This window comes from Emydura macquarii, unplaced genomic scaffold (assembly GCF_026122565.2).
Source record: "Emydura macquarii macquarii isolate MOO-44397 ecotype Brisbane River unplaced genomic scaffold, CSIRO-AGI_Emac_v2 contig_1230, whole genome shotgun sequence".
Taxonomy (NCBI): Eukaryota; Metazoa; Chordata; order Testudines; family Chelidae; genus Emydura; species Emydura macquarii.
This window is the reverse complement of record NW_027131367.1, coordinates 12888273-12907337: the sequence shown is the minus strand read 5'-3', so window position 1 is coordinate 12907337 and position 19065 is coordinate 12888273. Positions and strand designations below refer to the sequence as shown.

Here is a 19065-nt window from a genome sequence, read left to right as displayed (position 1 = left end):
AGGGGCCTGAGGAAGGGTAGCTAGAATACAGGGTGGTGTATAAGGGCCAACGTAGAGATGTGGATGGGGACCAGGGGGGATACATTTGAAGCAGCGTCTACATGTGGACCTAAAAGGGGATGTGCATGAGGGGAGTGTGGTGGGCCTGGGAGTGACTTGTATCAGCTCTGTGCCCCAGATGGGACTGTAGCGGGGCTGGACAGGGGCCCCCTTGGCCCCTGGGGGTGTATCTAGCTGTGGCCAGACACGCACAATGATGCTGTGGGAGAGCTAGGGTGTCTGCAGTGGGGCACTTGGGCAAATGGAGGCCGCAGGCCGGCGGCCATTTTGAGAGGACAATACACTCCGCACACGGGCACGCCACACACAGCCCGCTGCGCCCGGCGGGCCGGGGGCGCGCACGCAGGGCTGGGAGATGCCCGTGCGCGCGCACGCTCCTCCACTCACCCGTGTTATGTAACGGGCCGGCGCGCTCCCGGCGGCCGGACCCAATGGGGCCTGGGCTGGGGGCGGCGCGGGCGCGCGCACGCACGGTAAGGCGCGGCCCCGCGGCAGTGCGTGCGCGCTCACCCTAGCCTCCCCCTCTCTCTTCGCTTCGCTCGGTCTTTCTCCCCCTTTTGTGAAGCGCCCGGAGCGGCCTAGACCCCGCTGACTCGCCATGGCCGACGAAAAGCCCAAGGTGAGGGGGAAACCCGCGGGCGGGGGCAAGGAGAGCCCGGGCCCGGGCTCGGCCTGGCGGGGCAGCAGCCCTGACTGTGCCGCGCCGGCTGTGCGCGCCATTTTCCTCCTCCTCCTCCCCCCACCCTCCGCACCAGGCCCGGCGGCCACCTTCGCGCGCCGCTGCCCGGCCCGGCTGTCTGCCCCGGTGGGAGACCTGGCGCCCTGCCCGCTGCGGCGTGCGGATCCCGAAGGGGGGCGAACCGGGGCTGTGCTTCCTCCCCTGCCCGAGGGAGGCAGACCCAAGCGCGCCCGCGGCCCCCGCCTGCCCCGGGGGCCGGATCCCCCCGCCCATGTGGGCCCGGACGGGGGAAGAAGGGGTGCAGCATCCCTGCCCTGCCCTGCGCTGGAGCAGTGCCTAGCCCTCTCCCTGCGGGGTGGCCGGGAGTCCCCCCATCTGAGCGCGGGGCCGCTCCACCCAGCCATGGCGCTGCCCATGCCTCCCCCGGCGGAGGGGGGACCCCGAAAAGAGTGAGGCGGACGGGCCCTGCCGAGGGGAAGGAGGCGGATCAAAACACACACACACACCCGCGCTCTTTTGTGCCGCCTGCTGCCCAGCGCCCCCTTGCCCTGGGCGGGTCTCAGGCTGCGAGCGGCCCGGCGGGGGATGGGAGCAGCATGGAGCAGCCTGTCCCTGCTGTTGTGTTTTCATTTTAAACGCAGTTTGAAGGCGCCAAAAAAGCCTCTCCCCTTTAAAGGACCCGGCCTCCCTCCCCGCCGGGGCTCCGACGGTGGCAGGGCTCTCCCGAGGCGGCGGCAGCATGCTGCTCCCTTGGTTCTCGCCCCTCCCCACCCCCGTTTGTTGGAGGATCTGTCACACGCAGACCTGGCCCCTTGGCTGTTCGCTGTTGTCTTCTGAGATCTCCTGCGAGGTTCAGAGAGGCTGGCATTGGGAGGACTTGGCCCAGTCTGAGATGAAGCTGGAACACAGTCAGTCCCGTATGCTTGGTATCGTCTTTTTAAAGGCAAAGGCCTCAAGGAGCTGGCTGTAGCCGAAGGACAGACGCTTTGAACTGACTAGGGTTGTATTATCGCATTGGGTAGCTTTTTATCCTCTTCATTAAAGGACCCCCCTCACCCTGAAATTATTTGGAAATAGGGCATACATTTGAACAGTGAGAGTAATTATCCATTGGAACAATTTACCAAGAGTCAGGTGGATTCTCCATCACTGACCATTTTTAAATCAAGACTGGATGTTTTTCTAAAAGAGAAACCCTAGGAATTATTTTGGGGAAATTCTTTGGCCTGTGTTATACAGGAGGCCAAACTAGACGATCACAATGGACCCCCCTGGCCTTTAGAATCTATAAAAATGAAAACCCTAAAGTAGTGTTTGCATTATTTGTGTGTAATATATGCTTTTATTGAAGTGGAAGATTTAAACTGTTTATTTCTACTTGTTCAAAAAAGGATAAAGCTGCTAGTTTCAGGATTGAATCACTTTAAAAGACTCTCATGAAAGTCTAACAAGATGCAAGTTCTGAACTTGTTTCCTTTTATGAGCTGTGGCATTGAAGTTAAACTTAAACTTTTCTGTGATCTGTAAATTGTGGAAATAGCTTCACTGGTCTAGTTGAAATAAAGTGAATTAGAAATTTTATAGCATATTTGAGACTATAATCCTAAAGGTAAATGTAGCTTTCTTTAAAAGGATAAAATTTACTGTTGTTTGAAAGCATGTGGCAACAATATTCCTCTTTCTTTAGCTTTGAAGAATTTTTGCAGTATAGCAGCTAGTATGTGTCTGTCTTCCTTTCAAAGGTATCTTCCATCACCACTGTGTGTACTAATTAATTTCAGTACACCTTGACAGAATTTATTAATTTCAATACTGTTGTGGGATTGTTGTTTTTGTTTGTTTGTTTTTGCTTTTCCAAATTAGCCAGAGTTTCACACTAGAGAAATTGAAAAACACTAACATTATTTCATAATTCTAAGTGTGAAGTTTGTAGAGTATTGTAATATCTTAATTGCTCTTCTGTAATGACCTGTTGCCACATGGTAAAATGTGAACATATTTCATACCTTTTTTAAATCATACCTCTCCTTTCTTTCTTTTTTTCCCCCTCAACAGGAAGGAGTGAAGACTGAAAACAATGACCACATTAATCTGAAGGTGGCAGGGCAAGATGGGTCTGTGGTGCAGTTTAAGATTAAGAGGCACACGCCACTTAGTAAACTAATGAAAGCCTATTGTGAACGACAGGTGAGGTGCTTGTATGAACACTAAAGGAAGGGACCATAGGCAGGGACATTTTCATTAAGGTAGATGAGGACAGTAAATGCATCAGTATTGCATATTTAACAAAACCCATCACATTGCAGAATATGTACTGCTTCTAGGGTCTATTGCTAAATAGATGGGGAGAAAGTTTTCAAGAAATGGATAAAATAAAGTTTCTTCATAAAGTCTGCTTTACAGCCCTTTCCTGTTGGAAGGCAACTTTAGTATTGCTACCCCCCAAAAAATGGAGAGGGTGGTGTAGGAGGAACTGTGATTAGGCAGCTGAACAGTAATAATAGATACCTTTAAAACAGTTATTTGTTCTTGATCTTATTCCAGACTTCTGATTTTTGGGCTTAGTTTTACTGTACTGAGATAGGAAGTGCCAATGGCTGGTCATTGATTTCTTTGAAATGTAAAACTGTATGATGATGGGCTGGGAAAGAAAATGTGTACTTCATGATCAGTTTCATTTTCTCTAGTGGATTAATTAACTCATCTGAGTAAACAAGTCTTCTGATATACAAACAGTGCCTTCCTATAAGCTTGTAAATGGATATTGGAAGAAAGGAGTTTTCAAACAGTGATTGCAGAAGTAAAGAATGACAAAGAAGCCTTTTTTTTTTTTTTTTGGATGAGTTGAATACCCAGAACTTGAAAGATTATCATCTTATTTTAGGAAACTTACTGACATCTATTTTTTTGTCATTGTTGTGGAAAAAGTTTTCAGTGTGCATTTGGTCCAGAAGTTTCTCATGGATGTACTTTTTAAAAGTCCCTTCTGTAAAAGGCATGTTTTCAGCATTATTAAGTTAATCTAAGGACTCAGTGGCATACCGAGAGGGGCGGGGGGGCCATGCCTCTGGGTGCCAGCCAGCCCCCACCAGGTCCTCCTTGGAGGAGCCGCCCCCCGCTGTCGCAGGCAGTCAGGGGAAGAGACAGGATGGAAAAGAAAGTATTGGCCTCTGAGCGCCGGAGACCCACGGTACGCCACTGTAAGGACTTGTCTATACACAAAAGCTGTGCTGCTTTAATGATACTGGTATAGTTAAAGCACCTTTGTACCTCTATAACTATGCACACTGTGCATTGTGCCAGTATAACTATTTTAGTAAAAGTCAGACTCCTACCCAAAATAGATACATTGGTACAAAACACTGTCTAGGCCAGGCCTATGTCTAGCAGTTCTGTCCTCACACAGAGATATTGTGTAAATCCCTTGAAATATGAGATCAAATGAAAGTTATAGTCTCATATAAATTATTCTGTTTTCCTTGTATGTATTATTTCAATGTATAAAATATTCTCAAAGGTGCTTAAATGTACGTTTCTCCATGTCTAGATTTGAGCTAATCTTGGGAGCCTCAGGAAACCTAGGTATTATGCAGGAGGAGTTCAGCAGACTTGCTTAATGGTGTGAGTGGATTTAGTTTAAGGGACAACTGCACTTCACAATCAGATCATTCTGAATGGTGCATACTTTCACTTTGGAAATCTACTGCACTGTGAGCACCTTGACCCATAATGTAAGGGCAGGAGTGCTGTCCATATGCCTTCCGTATCCTGCTAGGTGTTTTGAGGAAAAAATAGTGAATGGTTGAGTTTGAGTCCTTTTTTTCCAGCTCGGCCAATGACTTATTATCATCTTGGGTAAGTTACCTGACCTCAGTTTTCTCCATTTTAAAATATGGATACCACCTTCTTCATGGGGTGTTGTGAGGTATATCAAACTGTTGTAAAGTGCATTGAGAATCCTGGATGAAAGGTGATATATTAATTGTGTGGGAAATATTTATTGATATACAAATTAGTCAGTATAAAATGCTTGCTGAGTTCATATTTTTTTTAAATAAAAATCATGCAAGAAACTCTGGCTTTCCCATTTAAAAAAAAATCCATCAATCATAGAAATGTAGGGCTGAAATGAACCTCAAGAGGTCATCTAGTCTATCTCTCGCTCTGAGGTGGGATGAGTTCTAGGATTTAAGCAACTTTTGCAATGAGCAGAAACCAGATTTTGACTAAACATCCAAAATCCTGTTAAAATAGGAAATGAGTTAAGTGACTATTTTAAAAAGTTCACACATCAAGGGCAAAGATTTTCAAACTTGAAGGCCTATAGTTAAATATTTAAATACTTAATATTTAAAAATAAATAAAACACTCAAATATTTAAGCACCTAAATGGGTGGGCAGATTTTTTGTAGGTGCCCAGTGCCCATAGCTTCCACCTGAAGTCATTGAGGACTGTGAAAGTTTAGCACCTCTTAAAAATCAGAATTTATGTGCCTACTTGTAGACACCCAAGCTTGAAAATTTTGGCTAAGAAACTTAAAAGTTGAAGCAAAAAACTCATGCATATTGAGGAGAGAGAAAAGCTAGGCAATAACTTTAGAGTAGAAGTCATGTATTGTATATAATTGGTCTAAAATTAAACTCAATAGTCTTCAGATATAGGTTCAGAAGATCAGGGTTATTGAGTATCATTGTTTTTCTGGGAAGAATGTATTACTGGAAATTATTCCGATATATTGAAGTGCAGAAAAATCCATATCTTTGTGAGATCGGAGTTCACAAATACACGCTTGGGGCCCAGACAAAATTGTCAGGAACCACTACAAAATAACTGAACATTTTCAGAATGCAACAAAGATCCACAACAACAGAGAAAGGAGTGTGTTTTTTTTTCTCTTGGGTGGAGCCTCCAGTTTCCCACTCTTCTTAGTCCTTCTCTTCAAATTCTCTACTTGAGTATCTAGTCATCGCTTCCTGTAGAGGCTGGCAACATCAGGTGCTTCATCCCAAGTACTGAGCAAGCTGTCTATGTACAGCACTCTGTCCTTCAACACTGGAGCTTGAACCAAATTCCTTTGTGCAGCAGTGGTTGTGGAGCTTTGCTATTTGGTCAGCAGCACACTTATATCTTAAACTCAGACAATCTTATGGATGAACTATACCAGAATCTGAAGACTTATTTTTCAGTCCTTCAAGATGAGATGTTACCCTATTGGGAAGAGTACTTCATTGTGCACTATAATTGGTATGATTTTACTAAATCTGAATAGTCTTGCTAAAACATCTTTCCTGACAACACAACCCTATCATAACAAGTAATTAATAAAACAGATTTCTGTTTCCTGTCCTATGTCTGTTCCATGGCTAACTGAGGACTTAACTGGTCAGGACTGTCAGTCCCGCATCTTCCACAACATTAAACTCACTTGAAAAACAAATAGTCTTGCTGTATGTCCAGGACTGCTACAGGAAAACAAGACAGTATATATTAGATGGAGCAGTTTTCCCAGTTGGTGTGCCATGGCACCCTGGTGTACTTTCGGGCCTGAGCAGGTGTGCCATGGAATTTTTTTGGAAAAACTACTTGAAGAATTCTGAACTGGTTCATGAATATTCATGAGTTAATTTGGAGACTATATGATGGTGTGCCTCAAAGTAATTAAAGGTATCAAGGTGTGTCATGGCAGAGAAAAGTTTGGGAACCACTGAGATGGAGGACAGAACTGGGAGGCAGAGAGAACTGAGCCCTGCCATTGGCTATATGCTTGGACAACTCACGGGCTACGTCTCCTCTACAGAGCCTATATTGGCATAGCTATTTTAGGCTGGTGTAGGAACACCACCAACCCAAACAACATTAGCTATGCCAATAGAAGAGGGCTTTTCAGTGGCTTCTGGCTTTCAGAACTGGATTTGGTATTTCTAGTACACTGTTTAATGTACAGTTAGTAGGGAGACTGATGTGTATTTTAAAAACTAAACACATTGCAGTCTGTCATTCAAAGCAGGTTACTACAAATCCTGGTGATGTTCTGACTTGTAAATCCAAAACTGGTGCATGAGGAGAGTAAAGGAATTATGGCATGAGTTGTGATTGATTGGCCTCTTATCAAAGCATAGCTCCAGTTACAAATCAAAGTGAATACAATAGTGTTTTTAACATGTTACTTATTTCTCTTTGCGCCAGGGTTTGTCAATGAGGCAAATCAGATTCCGGTTCGATGGGCAGCCAATCAATGAAACAGATACACCTGCACAGGTAACAATTATATTTAAAGCGTGCTGCAGGAGTTGATAGTTGTATACAACACTATGACTAAAGAGAGAGACCCATCTAACTATCGATGCTTAAGTAATAGAATTTGACCATTGTTATAACTTCAGACTTTTACAGTAACTAGTTCAGAACTGTTGGGAATAGAATAACACTATATTCTGCATCTAGAATATTAAACTTATACCACCGCAGTGCCAGGTAAGATGATCTACAGCTTCTGCTGATTCTAAGCCCTGTAAAGATATTACTTCATAACTACAATGATTGTGGTGGGTTAATAGTCTTGGCAGGTATGTATTGGGGTTATGTTAGCATATTGACAGGCCTGCCATTTGATGCTTTTGTGTTGTAGAATTGCACACTGTAATGTGTAAATTATTGTCCAGTATCTCTAGTTTGATGTTAATATTTCAGTAATATAAAGTTACCAAATGTTGTGCAGTTGGGGAAGTTGAAGTACATAGCACTGCTGTATGCATAAGTTGGTTTAAAAACAAAATCAGACCAACAATGTAGGATGCTAGTTCACTGTGGCAGTAATTGGTGGTGATGCCCAAGGATGTCTTTCTGGAGTGTTCTGTATAGTTGCATACAAGCAGTTGCCCTTGAATTGCACTCTGTTCAAAGTTCAGGCTTTCAGCATGCCATCTCATGATAAATAAGGGACTTGACAATTTTGCCAGTGTTGTCGTCATAAGGCTGTAGTCTCCAGATTTTTGCTTCAAAGAATATTCCACTCTAGCCGTTTAAATTTAAAACTTTTGATAGAAACTGAAATGCTAAGAATTAATATCATCTGCAGTTTGTACTCATCCCCTGCATGCTATGTTAAAGCTAAATCAGTCTACTGAAAACAGCAAACACTGTGGACTTCTAATAGATGCAGAATCTGACCTGCGTCTGGTGAAGAGCTACACTGTTGGCATAATAAATCCACCTCTGTGAGAGGCGGTAGCTATGTCAGTGGGAGAAGCTGTCCCTCTGATATAGCTCATCCACACTGATGCTTAGGTTGGTGTAACATAATTTGCTGAGGGGTGTGGATTATTTACACCTCTGAGGACATAAGTTATACCAAAGGAAGCTCTAGTGTTGACCAAGCCTTAGAATGCATGTGGTAGAGAAACAAAAAAAAACAACCAGACAAATAAAAACAAAAACCCACAACCTTGCAGCAGAGAACAGTTTTACAGTGTTAAAAATACCTGGGCTCTTAGAAGCGCTGCCATGAGCCTTGTTTTGCAATGGAAACATACTTGTAAGGGCCCCAGAGATGCCAGTTGCAAGACTTGTGTGATAGAAAAACTGCTCTGGTAATATGGCCTGCAGTTCAGTACTTTGGTACTTGTTTGTTTCATTGACCATACAACATGTCTAGAAACTGTTTCAGTCATCAAATTCTTTGTACTTAACTGGTACCCCTCCCTTCCCTTTTTTTGTTACTTATTGGGTGTAGGGACTTTGGCCATAGTTTAATTTCTTTAATATTGTAGCTTAAGCCACTTAGATGCTGTGTGTTTGAACAACCACAAAGTGGGATGGAAGTGGTAGCCTAAGGGAAAAGAGGGGATGGAGTAGTTTGATGGAGCAGGCAAGAGGGTTAAAACATGTCTGTGAGGCCCTTAGAGAGCAGATCAATATACCTATGGATCTTGCTTTGTTTTGAAATAGTCACTTATCCACCATTCTTTATATCACTCTTTAAGTTTCATGTTCCTGTGAAGCAGGGTGAATTCATAAAGTTGGGACTCTGTTAGTTGTGGTAAGAGGTGTACACGAACATGTGACACAAAGAGAACATCTCAAATATGTCTAATTTACTCAGCTGAGTTGAAAGCAGTTCTTTCTTTCTGATACAGTTGGAAATGGAGGATGAAGATACAATTGATGTGTTCCAGCAGCAGACAGGAGGAGTCTACTAAAAAGAGAATCTGCTACTTTCCTCTCCAGAACTGTGTTCCCACAGATGACACATTCACAATTAGAAAAATGAGACTTGGTTCAGCCACATCCTGACTACTGCAGTATAGTTTTTTCTCTTCTCTCTTTTTTCCTCTTCCTTCTATTGTACATAAAGTAACTGGTGTATGTGCACAGACACAATGCATATTTTTTTTAACTAAATGGCCAATGGTATGTTTTGATCAACATGGAATGGAGATGGGGTGGGAAAAACAAACTGGTTCTGTGAAAATACCCCTTTTCTCCATTGTGGCATGCTCCTTCAACTTTTATCTTTATATTCCAGTAAGTTATTTTGCTCTCATTGTTGACAAACAAAAACATTGCATACTTTGTTTGATTGGATAATTTCAATGTTTTTCTTTTATCATTGTAAAACCAAGGACGATTTTATAACTTTTTTGTACGTAGCTGTTACATGTAGAGCAATTTCTGTCTAAGTAGGGGTAAATTACTCCAAAAAACATTGATCCTAGATAGTTTTCCCTTCAAGTAAAGCGTCTTGTTGTTTAAATAAACTTCTTGTTTAAAATAATCACTTTTCTTTCTTTTTCTGCATAGTGGTAACACTTAGCACTTATAGCTCTTTATCTCCACAACAATCTACGAACTTTAATTTTCAAACACCTACACCTCTATAGGCATGTCTACGCTGCGTCTGGGAGTGAGCCTCCCACCCCAGGTAGACATTCACACTAGTGGGGCTTGAGTTAATACCCTGAAAATAGCAGCGTGGACATTGCAGTCCCAGCAGAGACTGACGAGCCACCTGAGCTCAAACTGAGATGCAGCATCCACACTGTTATTTTTAAATGCCCATTTTGAGTCCTGCTAGTGCAAGTCTATCTACCCATGTTGGGAAGCTTGCTCCCAGCTGTAGAGTAGACATATCCTGTGTGGTGAGCAAATAAGTATAATCTCCATTTTACAGATGGGGAAACTGAGGTACGAAGAGAGTTTAGTTTACATTAATGTGGATTAGGGGAGGTATATTTGGAATACCAAAGTGAGAATTCATGAAGTATAGAAGATAGAACAGAAACTTGATCTCTGTATATGGGTGCATTCAGTTCTTGTAAAGAAGCTTCCAAACCCTGCTATAACACTATGCCATATTACTGGATGAAAGAGGAAGAGTCAAGGCCCCATTTAAACATTGACACGTATCAAGAAGAGTACGAAACATGAGGGCTGCAGTGGAGTGGAGGGGTAATCCAAGACTTTAATGAAAGACTACCAAGATCTCATTACTTCTTCCCTTCACTGTCTGTGTAGAATGTTTGTTTGGCTTTAGTTCTGTTTTACTTCACCAGAAATGTCCTAAGGCTTTAGGTTAGTCACGGGTACTTTATGCATAAAGGAAGTAAAGCCATGCTTCTTGATGACCAGTTTTTGCAAGAGGACAAATAATCCCAAAAGTTGATCATTATATGTGTGATCCCTATGCCTGCTTCCCCAGCAAACAAGAATTTCACTCACAGTGATTCCATGCATGGTCGAATGATATGCCTGTATGCTTTAGAAAAGTTAGATGATGGAATAGTGCTTTCTCACATCACCTGGTAAACATATAGTTGTTACCCACCTTCAGAGGACTCATAATCACCTGGGAAGAATGAACTATGGAACATGCCTGTACTTTGTGCTAATTTTCAAACAGCTACTGGAAGGATTAATCTGTTGTAGGCTGCTGCTTGGTCTCCAGTTAATTTTAAGGAATCACCAATCCTAGTAAGCAGAGTATTTCTTTCTTCAGTATGCCCTTGTTCTGGACTGTACTTCCGATCTACATTGTCCAGCGGAAATGAAATTGCTCTTTGCGGCAGATGTTTCTATATCTGGACCCACAGGTGAAATGATTCCTTTAAAAAAGTAGATGGTTCAATGCCTCTCAGTTCAGTTTTAGTTTCCTTCTTCAGAGTCCTAGACAGGTTTCTGAGAATATTTTTCCGGTGGGCTTCAGAAGCTCTGCCCTTAAACCTGGCCAGGAAAGACTTGTCTAGCCCAAGATTTCTGAAAACCTCCCACGTCTTCTAAAATTCGTTCAGCTGGATGGTGTCATGCCAAATCTTTGTTCTTTGGAAAAAGCTGTCTCTTGATCCGGAAAAGATATGTTTGAACTTGCTTCAGCTTCTGAAATAAAGAATGAGGTCTTACATTTCATTTTTTATCTCTCCAGGAAAGCTTTCAGTTGCATTTTGTTTCCTGTTCCTTCTTTCCTAAGAGGATAGGAATAAAAAGACGAGGGGGTGAGCACCCAACATGTTTTCAAAAGTGGTATGGTATCCCTTCATACAAAAGTACAATGGTGCTTCATTTGTTTTTAACTTGTCTGTGGAATTCCTGTCAACATCAAGGGGAGTTGCATGGTTTGTCAAGGAAACCACACCTTTTAAAATGGGTGTAGACTCAACTTACAAGAGTTTCCTTGTGCAAAAGAGTGAGGAAAAATATAACCGTCTGTAGCAATGAATCAGCTGCTGTAGCTTTAAGAATATAGCTCTATTCATCTTATGTTAAGTCTTTGCAGATTTCACCCTTATTAAAATTAAAACCGCAATCAGTTAACCTCAGTTCTTTTGTGTCTAGTACCTCCTTCTCCAGCTGAGATTGCTTTAGATAGCTGTCTTCAGTAGTACTGGAAGATGACTGAGTACAAGCTCCTACCACCTTAAAACCATTTGATAACCAAAACCACTTTTGTTCACAAACCCTTCAGAGATTCCCCCCACCCTCCTGTGCCTTTTACTAGTCTAGCAAACTGGTCAATAGAAAGCACTCATTTCAACATAAAAAAATGCAGCAGGGGTAGCACACCAAACAGGTCCACAAACTAGTCTTTAAGACCTTCCTCCTGCTATGCTCTGGTAGTTAGTATCCTTCTGATTTAAGGGGTACTTCCTTTGTAGACTGCCAGCCTTGCTGCTAAACTGCTTGGAAGTTTCGCTGTTGAGTCCTGCTTCCCACCGGCTGAGTGTGCTGTCTGTATGACCACATCTTCACTAGGAAAATGACCATTGCTGATGATGGGTATAAAGAATGGGTTCATCTGAACATGGCTTAGCTACCAATATGGATCAGGACAAATGTTCAATGCTGTTTCAAAAAACTGGTTAAAGCTGAGTCAGGGATGATACATCTGAGATCTTAAAGGGACTGGACATTTTGAGGTTTCATTCAAATGTCTCAATACTGCTTGTTTTAAAGTGATTGTCATGGAGTTGAGCCCCCAAATAGTTTTGTTAATGAGGCTAGGAAGTCCATAGGCTCCTAATGTTACAGGCAATGCATATTAGTGAGATACAATAGGGGCCACATGACCTCCTTCAATACAAAAATGTTAATGTAACAGACTACTCATAGATCTGCAGTAAGATAGTTTCATTTTATTGGCCCTTAATAAATCATGGCTATCCCACCAAACAATAATTAATGTCCATTTTTGGAGACCCTAAGTCTTATTTTCCCATAACTGTTGTCTTAAGTGTAATCTAGGGGTTAAAGTAGGGGAGTAGGAGTCAGGACTCCCAGATTCTGCTCTGGGTTCTGATGCAGTCTTATTTGGGCAAGTCTTATCTGAGGCACAGAGGTTAAGGCCAACATTTTCAAACTTGGGTGCCTAAAATTAGAGACTTAAATCCATTTATATGGACCCTAAAGAAAAGTGGCTTGAGTTTCAGCAGTCCAGCTCCCATTAACTTCAGTGGAAGCTTTGGGTACTTATTACCTGACAATCAGCCAGTTTTATTCAGGCCTCTAATTATAGATTTAAATGTCCAACTTTGGTCACACAAGTTTGAAAATGTTGGCCTTAACCTCTGTGCCTCAGTTTCGCCATCTGTAAAATGGGGATAATAATACTTACCCTCCTAACAGGTGCTTTGAGGATTAACTTTGGTTAAATGCTTTGAGATGTTTATGTGAAAGGGGTTCTAGAAGTTCAAAGTATTATGACATGTTTGACATCGGAATGTTCTGAAATGGAACATATTGAGTGGCTGATAGTAACTTCTAGGGGGCAAAGAGATACTTCAAGAAGAGTATCTCTTTTACATCACATTGTACTGGCATATAGCGTGTTCTCAAGTTGGCTTTCAAGTAAAAAAGCAAACTAAATCAATGCTAACAATGTATTAATAAATGATAATGTTCTTTTGCTGCAAAATAATAAAGTGAAAGCTAAGATACTGATATAAAATAAACATCTTGGCAAAATATAGCTACACTCAAAGCAGATATTTTTCTTGCAAGAACGTTCTTTTCCAGTAACTTCATTTCGTTATTCACATGGCTTAGCCAGCGTAATGTAAGTGCTGTCATTTTGTCTGATGGATGCTGATTCTATTGTGACCATTATCGCACCATTAATGAAAGGTGTTTTATGATTAGACCAGAGAACTGACTCTGTGCTTGAACCAATCAGAAACTTGTGGATTTCTAAGGATCTAGTTATTTGTTTTCAAAGCTAAAAGGAAGATGGTCATCCTTTGATCTTCACATTTTAAATATAAAATTAATATAAAAATGGGAGATTTTGTTAAAATAGAATTCAAGATTGTGGCCTCTTTTCTCCATACATGTCTGTATCCCCTGGCATGATGGGCTATTCTGGAACAATAAAACAAAATACAATTTAAAATAATTTGTAGTGCTTTCATATTGAATCATATTTTTAATCTAATACAATAATAATCACATATAGAAAAGTGTTTTATTTACAGTGGGACAGATTCATTTCTGCTGTAACTAGGTCACCAAAGTCAATGTATTCAGACTAGAGATGGGTACATCTGGTTACATTTGACCCATTCTGTTTGTTTTGTTTTTGTTCTAAAGGAAGAATGATGGATGGTGACAAGGAGGCAATGTAGTCGAGTTGGGGCACATGATTTTTGGGGTGGGGGAGTAGGGAAGCAAGGGGAACTGGAAATTTGGGTTTTGATTTCCATTGTGTGTCACTTTGTGACCTTTGTCAAGTCATTTAGCCTCTCCATGTGCCCGTTTCCTCATCTGTAAAATTGGGCTAATATTCCTGACCTCCATCACAGGGGTATCGGGAGGTTTAATTAGTTAATATTTATGAAACATTTTAAATGTTTGGATGGAAGATGCTATAGAAGTACTAGATATTACTATTACGTGAGATTAGACAGGTACAAAGTTCTAACCTATGTAAGTATAGTGGGCCCTTTCCCCAGGACGGAACAGTAATCAGCCAGTCAGAATATAGGTTTTGCATAACATGATTAGGTGCTGGTCATTCCAGGATATCCATTCACCCTTTATAAAATGGCATGAGAGAATAAGCACATGACCGATATTAGTTATATTTATTAATGCACCACTGAAAGGAGCTCAGATACTATGGTGATGAGCGTCGTATAAGAACCTATATAGAATAGAACAGAATCCTGAAAGGCAGATATATTTCTTATACAATCTCATTACTTGAAGTGTATTGCTTTTATTCACTCTTTTTTATTAGTGCAATCTGTGCGTTTATAACCAGGTGGTGGAATCAGGGTGTCTTTGACATTTATTTCCAGTACAATCTTCCTTTGCCCCATTAGACTGGGGACATGGAATTTATCTGCATAAACAGGGAACTTTTCAAAGTAACTAATGCATATCAAGGGACATAGCCCAATTTGGAATAATGTAGATTTTTATTAAAATTAAAATGGTTTTTACTGTATTATTGTTACACCTACAAATAGTCTGTAAGGGTAAACTTCACTGTACTTGCATGAGACCCAAGAAATTAGGCCTTGTATGGGTGAAGTGCAGAAGGGAGAGGGGTGAAATCTAAATCCCAGTCAGGGTGCACAAGACTGCAGATGATTCCAGTGTTGTCAAGATGTGACAATGCCTGTGTAACAGGGCACTGGTACTTGGGGTGCATGCATGCATACCAGCAACCTGTTAGGGCCTTTTAAAAGATGGAATTCTAGGTATTGTAATTCTCCCCACCTCTCCCATAACTGAGAATCCCCAAGTGATTGAGGGATCACATGACAGGGAAGGATCATGTGACTATGGGATCAGATGACTGCCCATGGTGATTATATAAGATGTAGCTTAACAGCATGAGGGACTGTGGTGTTGGAAGTAACTGTTACTTGTTGTATCCCCTCAGTGTGGTTTAAAGTTAGGAATACAGGCCCATCGCCAGCTTGGTTTGTTAAAAAGGATAGTAAGGACTCCATTTTAGGAAGCCTTCTTTATGGGTTTTCCCACCCTTTCTAGCAGGAGGTGGGAACAACTGAAATCTGCCCAGCAGCACCAAGGTATAAATGAGAGCGAGACAGGCAGCTCGGGGCTGTCCATCCCAAAGACAGACATACACGCATGCACACTGTCCATCCTAGTGGTAGTGCGGATTGTGACAGCGAGTCAGAAGAAGACGGAAGGATCATGGGATGAGACTGAGGGCAGCCCCCACGCTGACACAGCTACTTACCTTGAAGAAGGACACTCCTGTTCCAGTGCTGGAGCATTGAAGCCAAGGACATCTCTTCATTCCAGAAGGTCGAAACCAACACCCTGTGGAAGGGAGAAGAACAAATCTTAAGTATTACATCTGAACTTGGCCTGGGTATATTGAGTTTTTGGGAAGAACCTGGAGTATACATCCACTGTATTATAACCCCTTTGAGTGACCCCTGTTATTGTTCATTTACCCTATAATAAATTTGTTCCGGTTTACTTTACATAGTTTCCTGATTTATCCTCTAGTACAGGGACCGGTGATAGATACGATGGGGAACCTATTGAAAAATACTACCATTTGTAACTGTTGGTGGGAGGGTTTAGTGTATTCCCTTTACCCTTACTAACCGTGGAAGTCTTGGGGAGGGGTGCTGCAGAGACTAGCAGAAGAACAGTGACAGAACAGCTATTATCAAACATCTGGAATGGGATTGATAGAAGCCCCTGTGCCCCAAAGCAGAGCTGTATGAGTCCTGGTGAAGGATGAGCCCTGGAGAAGGGCTGAAAGGAGTTGGGGAACCACAAGGGTGAAGAGTTGAACAGATTCTTGTTCATTAATAAAGGAAAGCCGTTGGGGGGAGACTTTGTGATGGATTTGACACTGTTGGAGACTCTGAGCTGGCTCCTAAAGAGGGGAAACTGACCCATAGTGCCATACCACCGTGGGACAGATACAGTGACCCTGCTACAGCCTGCAAGAGATCAGCAAGAAGAGCACTTGGCTCAACTGAACTTGAACAAGACTGAAGTGATGTAGTGGGAGGGGGAAAACTCTTTGTGGAGTCTATCAAGACATTGACCTCTCCTTTCATTCACTAAAGTAAGGGTTCTTGGGGTTCTCCTGGGCTCATCATTAATGCTGGATGCCCAAGTAGCAAATATAGTAATAATTGCCTTCTCTCATCTTCAGTTCACTAGGAGACTGCCCTCCTTCATCTTGGAAGAAGATTTTGGCCACAGTTGTCCATGCACCTGGCACCTCAATAGTGGCATATTGTAACTTGCTGTATCTGGGGCCAAAGGGGGGAGAAACACAGACTTCAGCTTGCTTGTGCAAAATGCAGTTTTCTGTCTTGATAGGACAAAAACTCAAGAATGTATCACACCAGTATTCCACACTGAGAGCTAAGGTACAGATCATATTTGATGCCAGTTCAAGCACTTAATGGGTGAGGACCCAGCTGTATCAGAGAGAGTCTCTATCCATGATTCACTGAGACAGTTCTTCTCTTTTGACAGAATACAATTAACAAAGCTGGAAACAGAACATAGCTGACCTAAGGGAATGAGCTAGCAGTGTAGATAAGATTGAACCAAGATCTGCCTTTTGGAGCATGTGGCTATAGTCTTCCTGCCTTAAACAAAGACAAGAAGCTGCTAATGCTTACAAAAATGTAACTGATAAATAAAAAAGGCTTTCTAAAATCTGTGAGGGGCAAAGGCCAGAATCCTCTGATATCCTCTATATAATTTTATGTGATTCTAAATTACTGAAGCACCTCCCAGTTGTGGTGAGTATTTTAGGAATACTTGAATGATTAGATAAGGAGAGGGTTCGAATGAAGGAAGAATGCATTGTGCCTACACAATAAATAGTAAAAAGACTGATGCCTTGGGAGTAAACACTTGGTCATCGAAGAGTCATCAGATGGATGCTTTTCCTGCACCATTAGTATCTGTCCTATGCTAGTCATGATAAGCCTATTCATGGATGTTAGTTTCATGGCTTAAAATGTCTTTGCATTTGTCATAAGGATAGCATTTCAACAACAGGTGAATCTGACTGTGTTCCAGGGATTCAAACAGCTGCTGTGGGCTGTTTTAGTCTGAGGCACTGTTAGGAAGGATCAGGAGACTAGTTTATTTGTTTGTATTACTGTAGTACCTAGGAGCCCCAGTCATAGACTAGGACCCCAATGTGCTAGGCACTGTACAAATAGAGAACAAAGAGTCCCTGTCCCAAAGAGTTTATAATCTAAGCATAATAATTCTCTTGAACTTTTGTTCTTGTTATAGATACAAGACTGGCAAGGCAACAATTTGTGCCAGCTTTTCAAAACCCCTTACACTGAACAGTTTTTAGTTAAAGATTATCTTTCAGTCAGGACTGCCACCACTTCACACTCCAAATATAGGGTCCCCTGTAAATACTGAGTCTTAAACCCTACCCATTTTTTTTTAAAGCTATCTTTCCTATGAGGATGGGATTCTTTTCGTCTTGATTTTAAAAGATTGCAGTTTAAATACACAGTTTGAGGGAAATGATTTTTTAATCTCAAAGTAAAATCCTGAGAGTTTTAGTAAAAATCTTTTAGATGGCAAAATTCCTAAGAGAGGTTGAATTGTTACCTATGAACAAGTATTTAACTTTTTTAAAAGGGTAACTGAGTTCAAAGGAATGTGTCAAATAGTTTAAGCCACCTGTTTGATCTGTCACTAAATAGGTGGGATGTGGTGCAGAACGTCCCCAGAGTTTAAATAGTTAAACAAATACTTTCTGATAAATGTTTTTAAAATTCTAGACAAAAATAATGTCTTGAACTCTTGTGTTTCCCATGGCTTTAACAGTTAATGTAACAGCCTCTATTTCCTGAAGTGTGCTCATATCAGGAATGATGACATTACAGATATAGAGATATAAACAAAGCAGTACAAACAGTATGTTGCATGAAAAATTGGGAGAACAGTGAGGGGAATGACAGGGCCTGGATGTCTTGGATTGGTAGTAGATTATGGTGCTTCTGAATCACAAATTCAAATGTGGATCTGCACATTGTTGACAAAGTTATAATATGTTGGCTGATGGTTTACATGAAATGGTGATTTCCACCTAATTCCCAGTAGACAGGTGTTTAGAGAAAAAACAAGCCTCCCAACCTGATCCTTAGCAGTTTTCCTTCCAAATCAGGGTTGAAGCATGTTGTCAGGGGATCATATAGAACCTCCAAAACAATCTGGATTTTTTTAGATCATCCAATCTGTGCTCCACAATCCATAACATGGTTCTAGGCCCAAAAATCCTCCCCACATTGCACTGTGCATTTTGACTTTTTCAGATGTTACTACATTGTATCGCAGTGGTAACCTTTTGATGAAGCATCATCACTTTGCTTTGACACAGCAGTATCATTGCATCACAACATACAATTTTGATGTGGCAGAGAGCTGAAGAAGGTTTTTATGCAGGGGTATTCCATTGCATTATTTTGTGGAATGTTGATGTTTTGATGCATCTCCAAGATGTTGCATAGTAACAACAGTTTGATGAAGTGCCAACATATTGCAACAGAATGAGATTCTGAAATAACAGCGTCTCACTGCATTACCATGTGGATATTTTGACCCAAAGCCATTACTGTGCGTTACATTTTGAAGCCTTCTTGCATGTCTTTTTGTATGGATGTTTGAGGCTGCACCATGATCATCATGGTGTATCAGATTTTGAGGTGGTGCTATCTTGCTGAATCCCATCACAGTGTTTTGAGGTGCTGCCGTAGTGTTGTAGCAGGACATTTTGAGGTGGATGTCATTGCTTTATGTTACAGCATGATGATAGGCTTAGGTAGCTATTGTGGTGCATTTGTGTTTTGAGCTGGTG

At 41.7% G+C, this 19065-nt stretch overlaps 1 protein-coding gene across 1 annotated transcript; it reads left to right on the top strand.

Annotated features, from left to right (window-relative positions):
- The first annotated feature begins 439 nt into the window (after positions 1-439).
- Positions 440-9513, top strand: SUMO2 (small ubiquitin like modifier 2). Its single transcript, XM_067547529.1, has 4 exons — positions 440-679; positions 2795-2926; positions 6927-6998; positions 8876-9513. Exons 1-4 carry the CDS (start codon positions 659-661, stop codon positions 8936-8938), a joined length of 288 nt encoding a protein of 95 aa, XP_067403630.1. The 5' UTR covers positions 440-658; the 3' UTR covers positions 8939-9513.
- The last annotated feature ends 9552 nt before the right edge of the window (positions 9514-19065 follow it).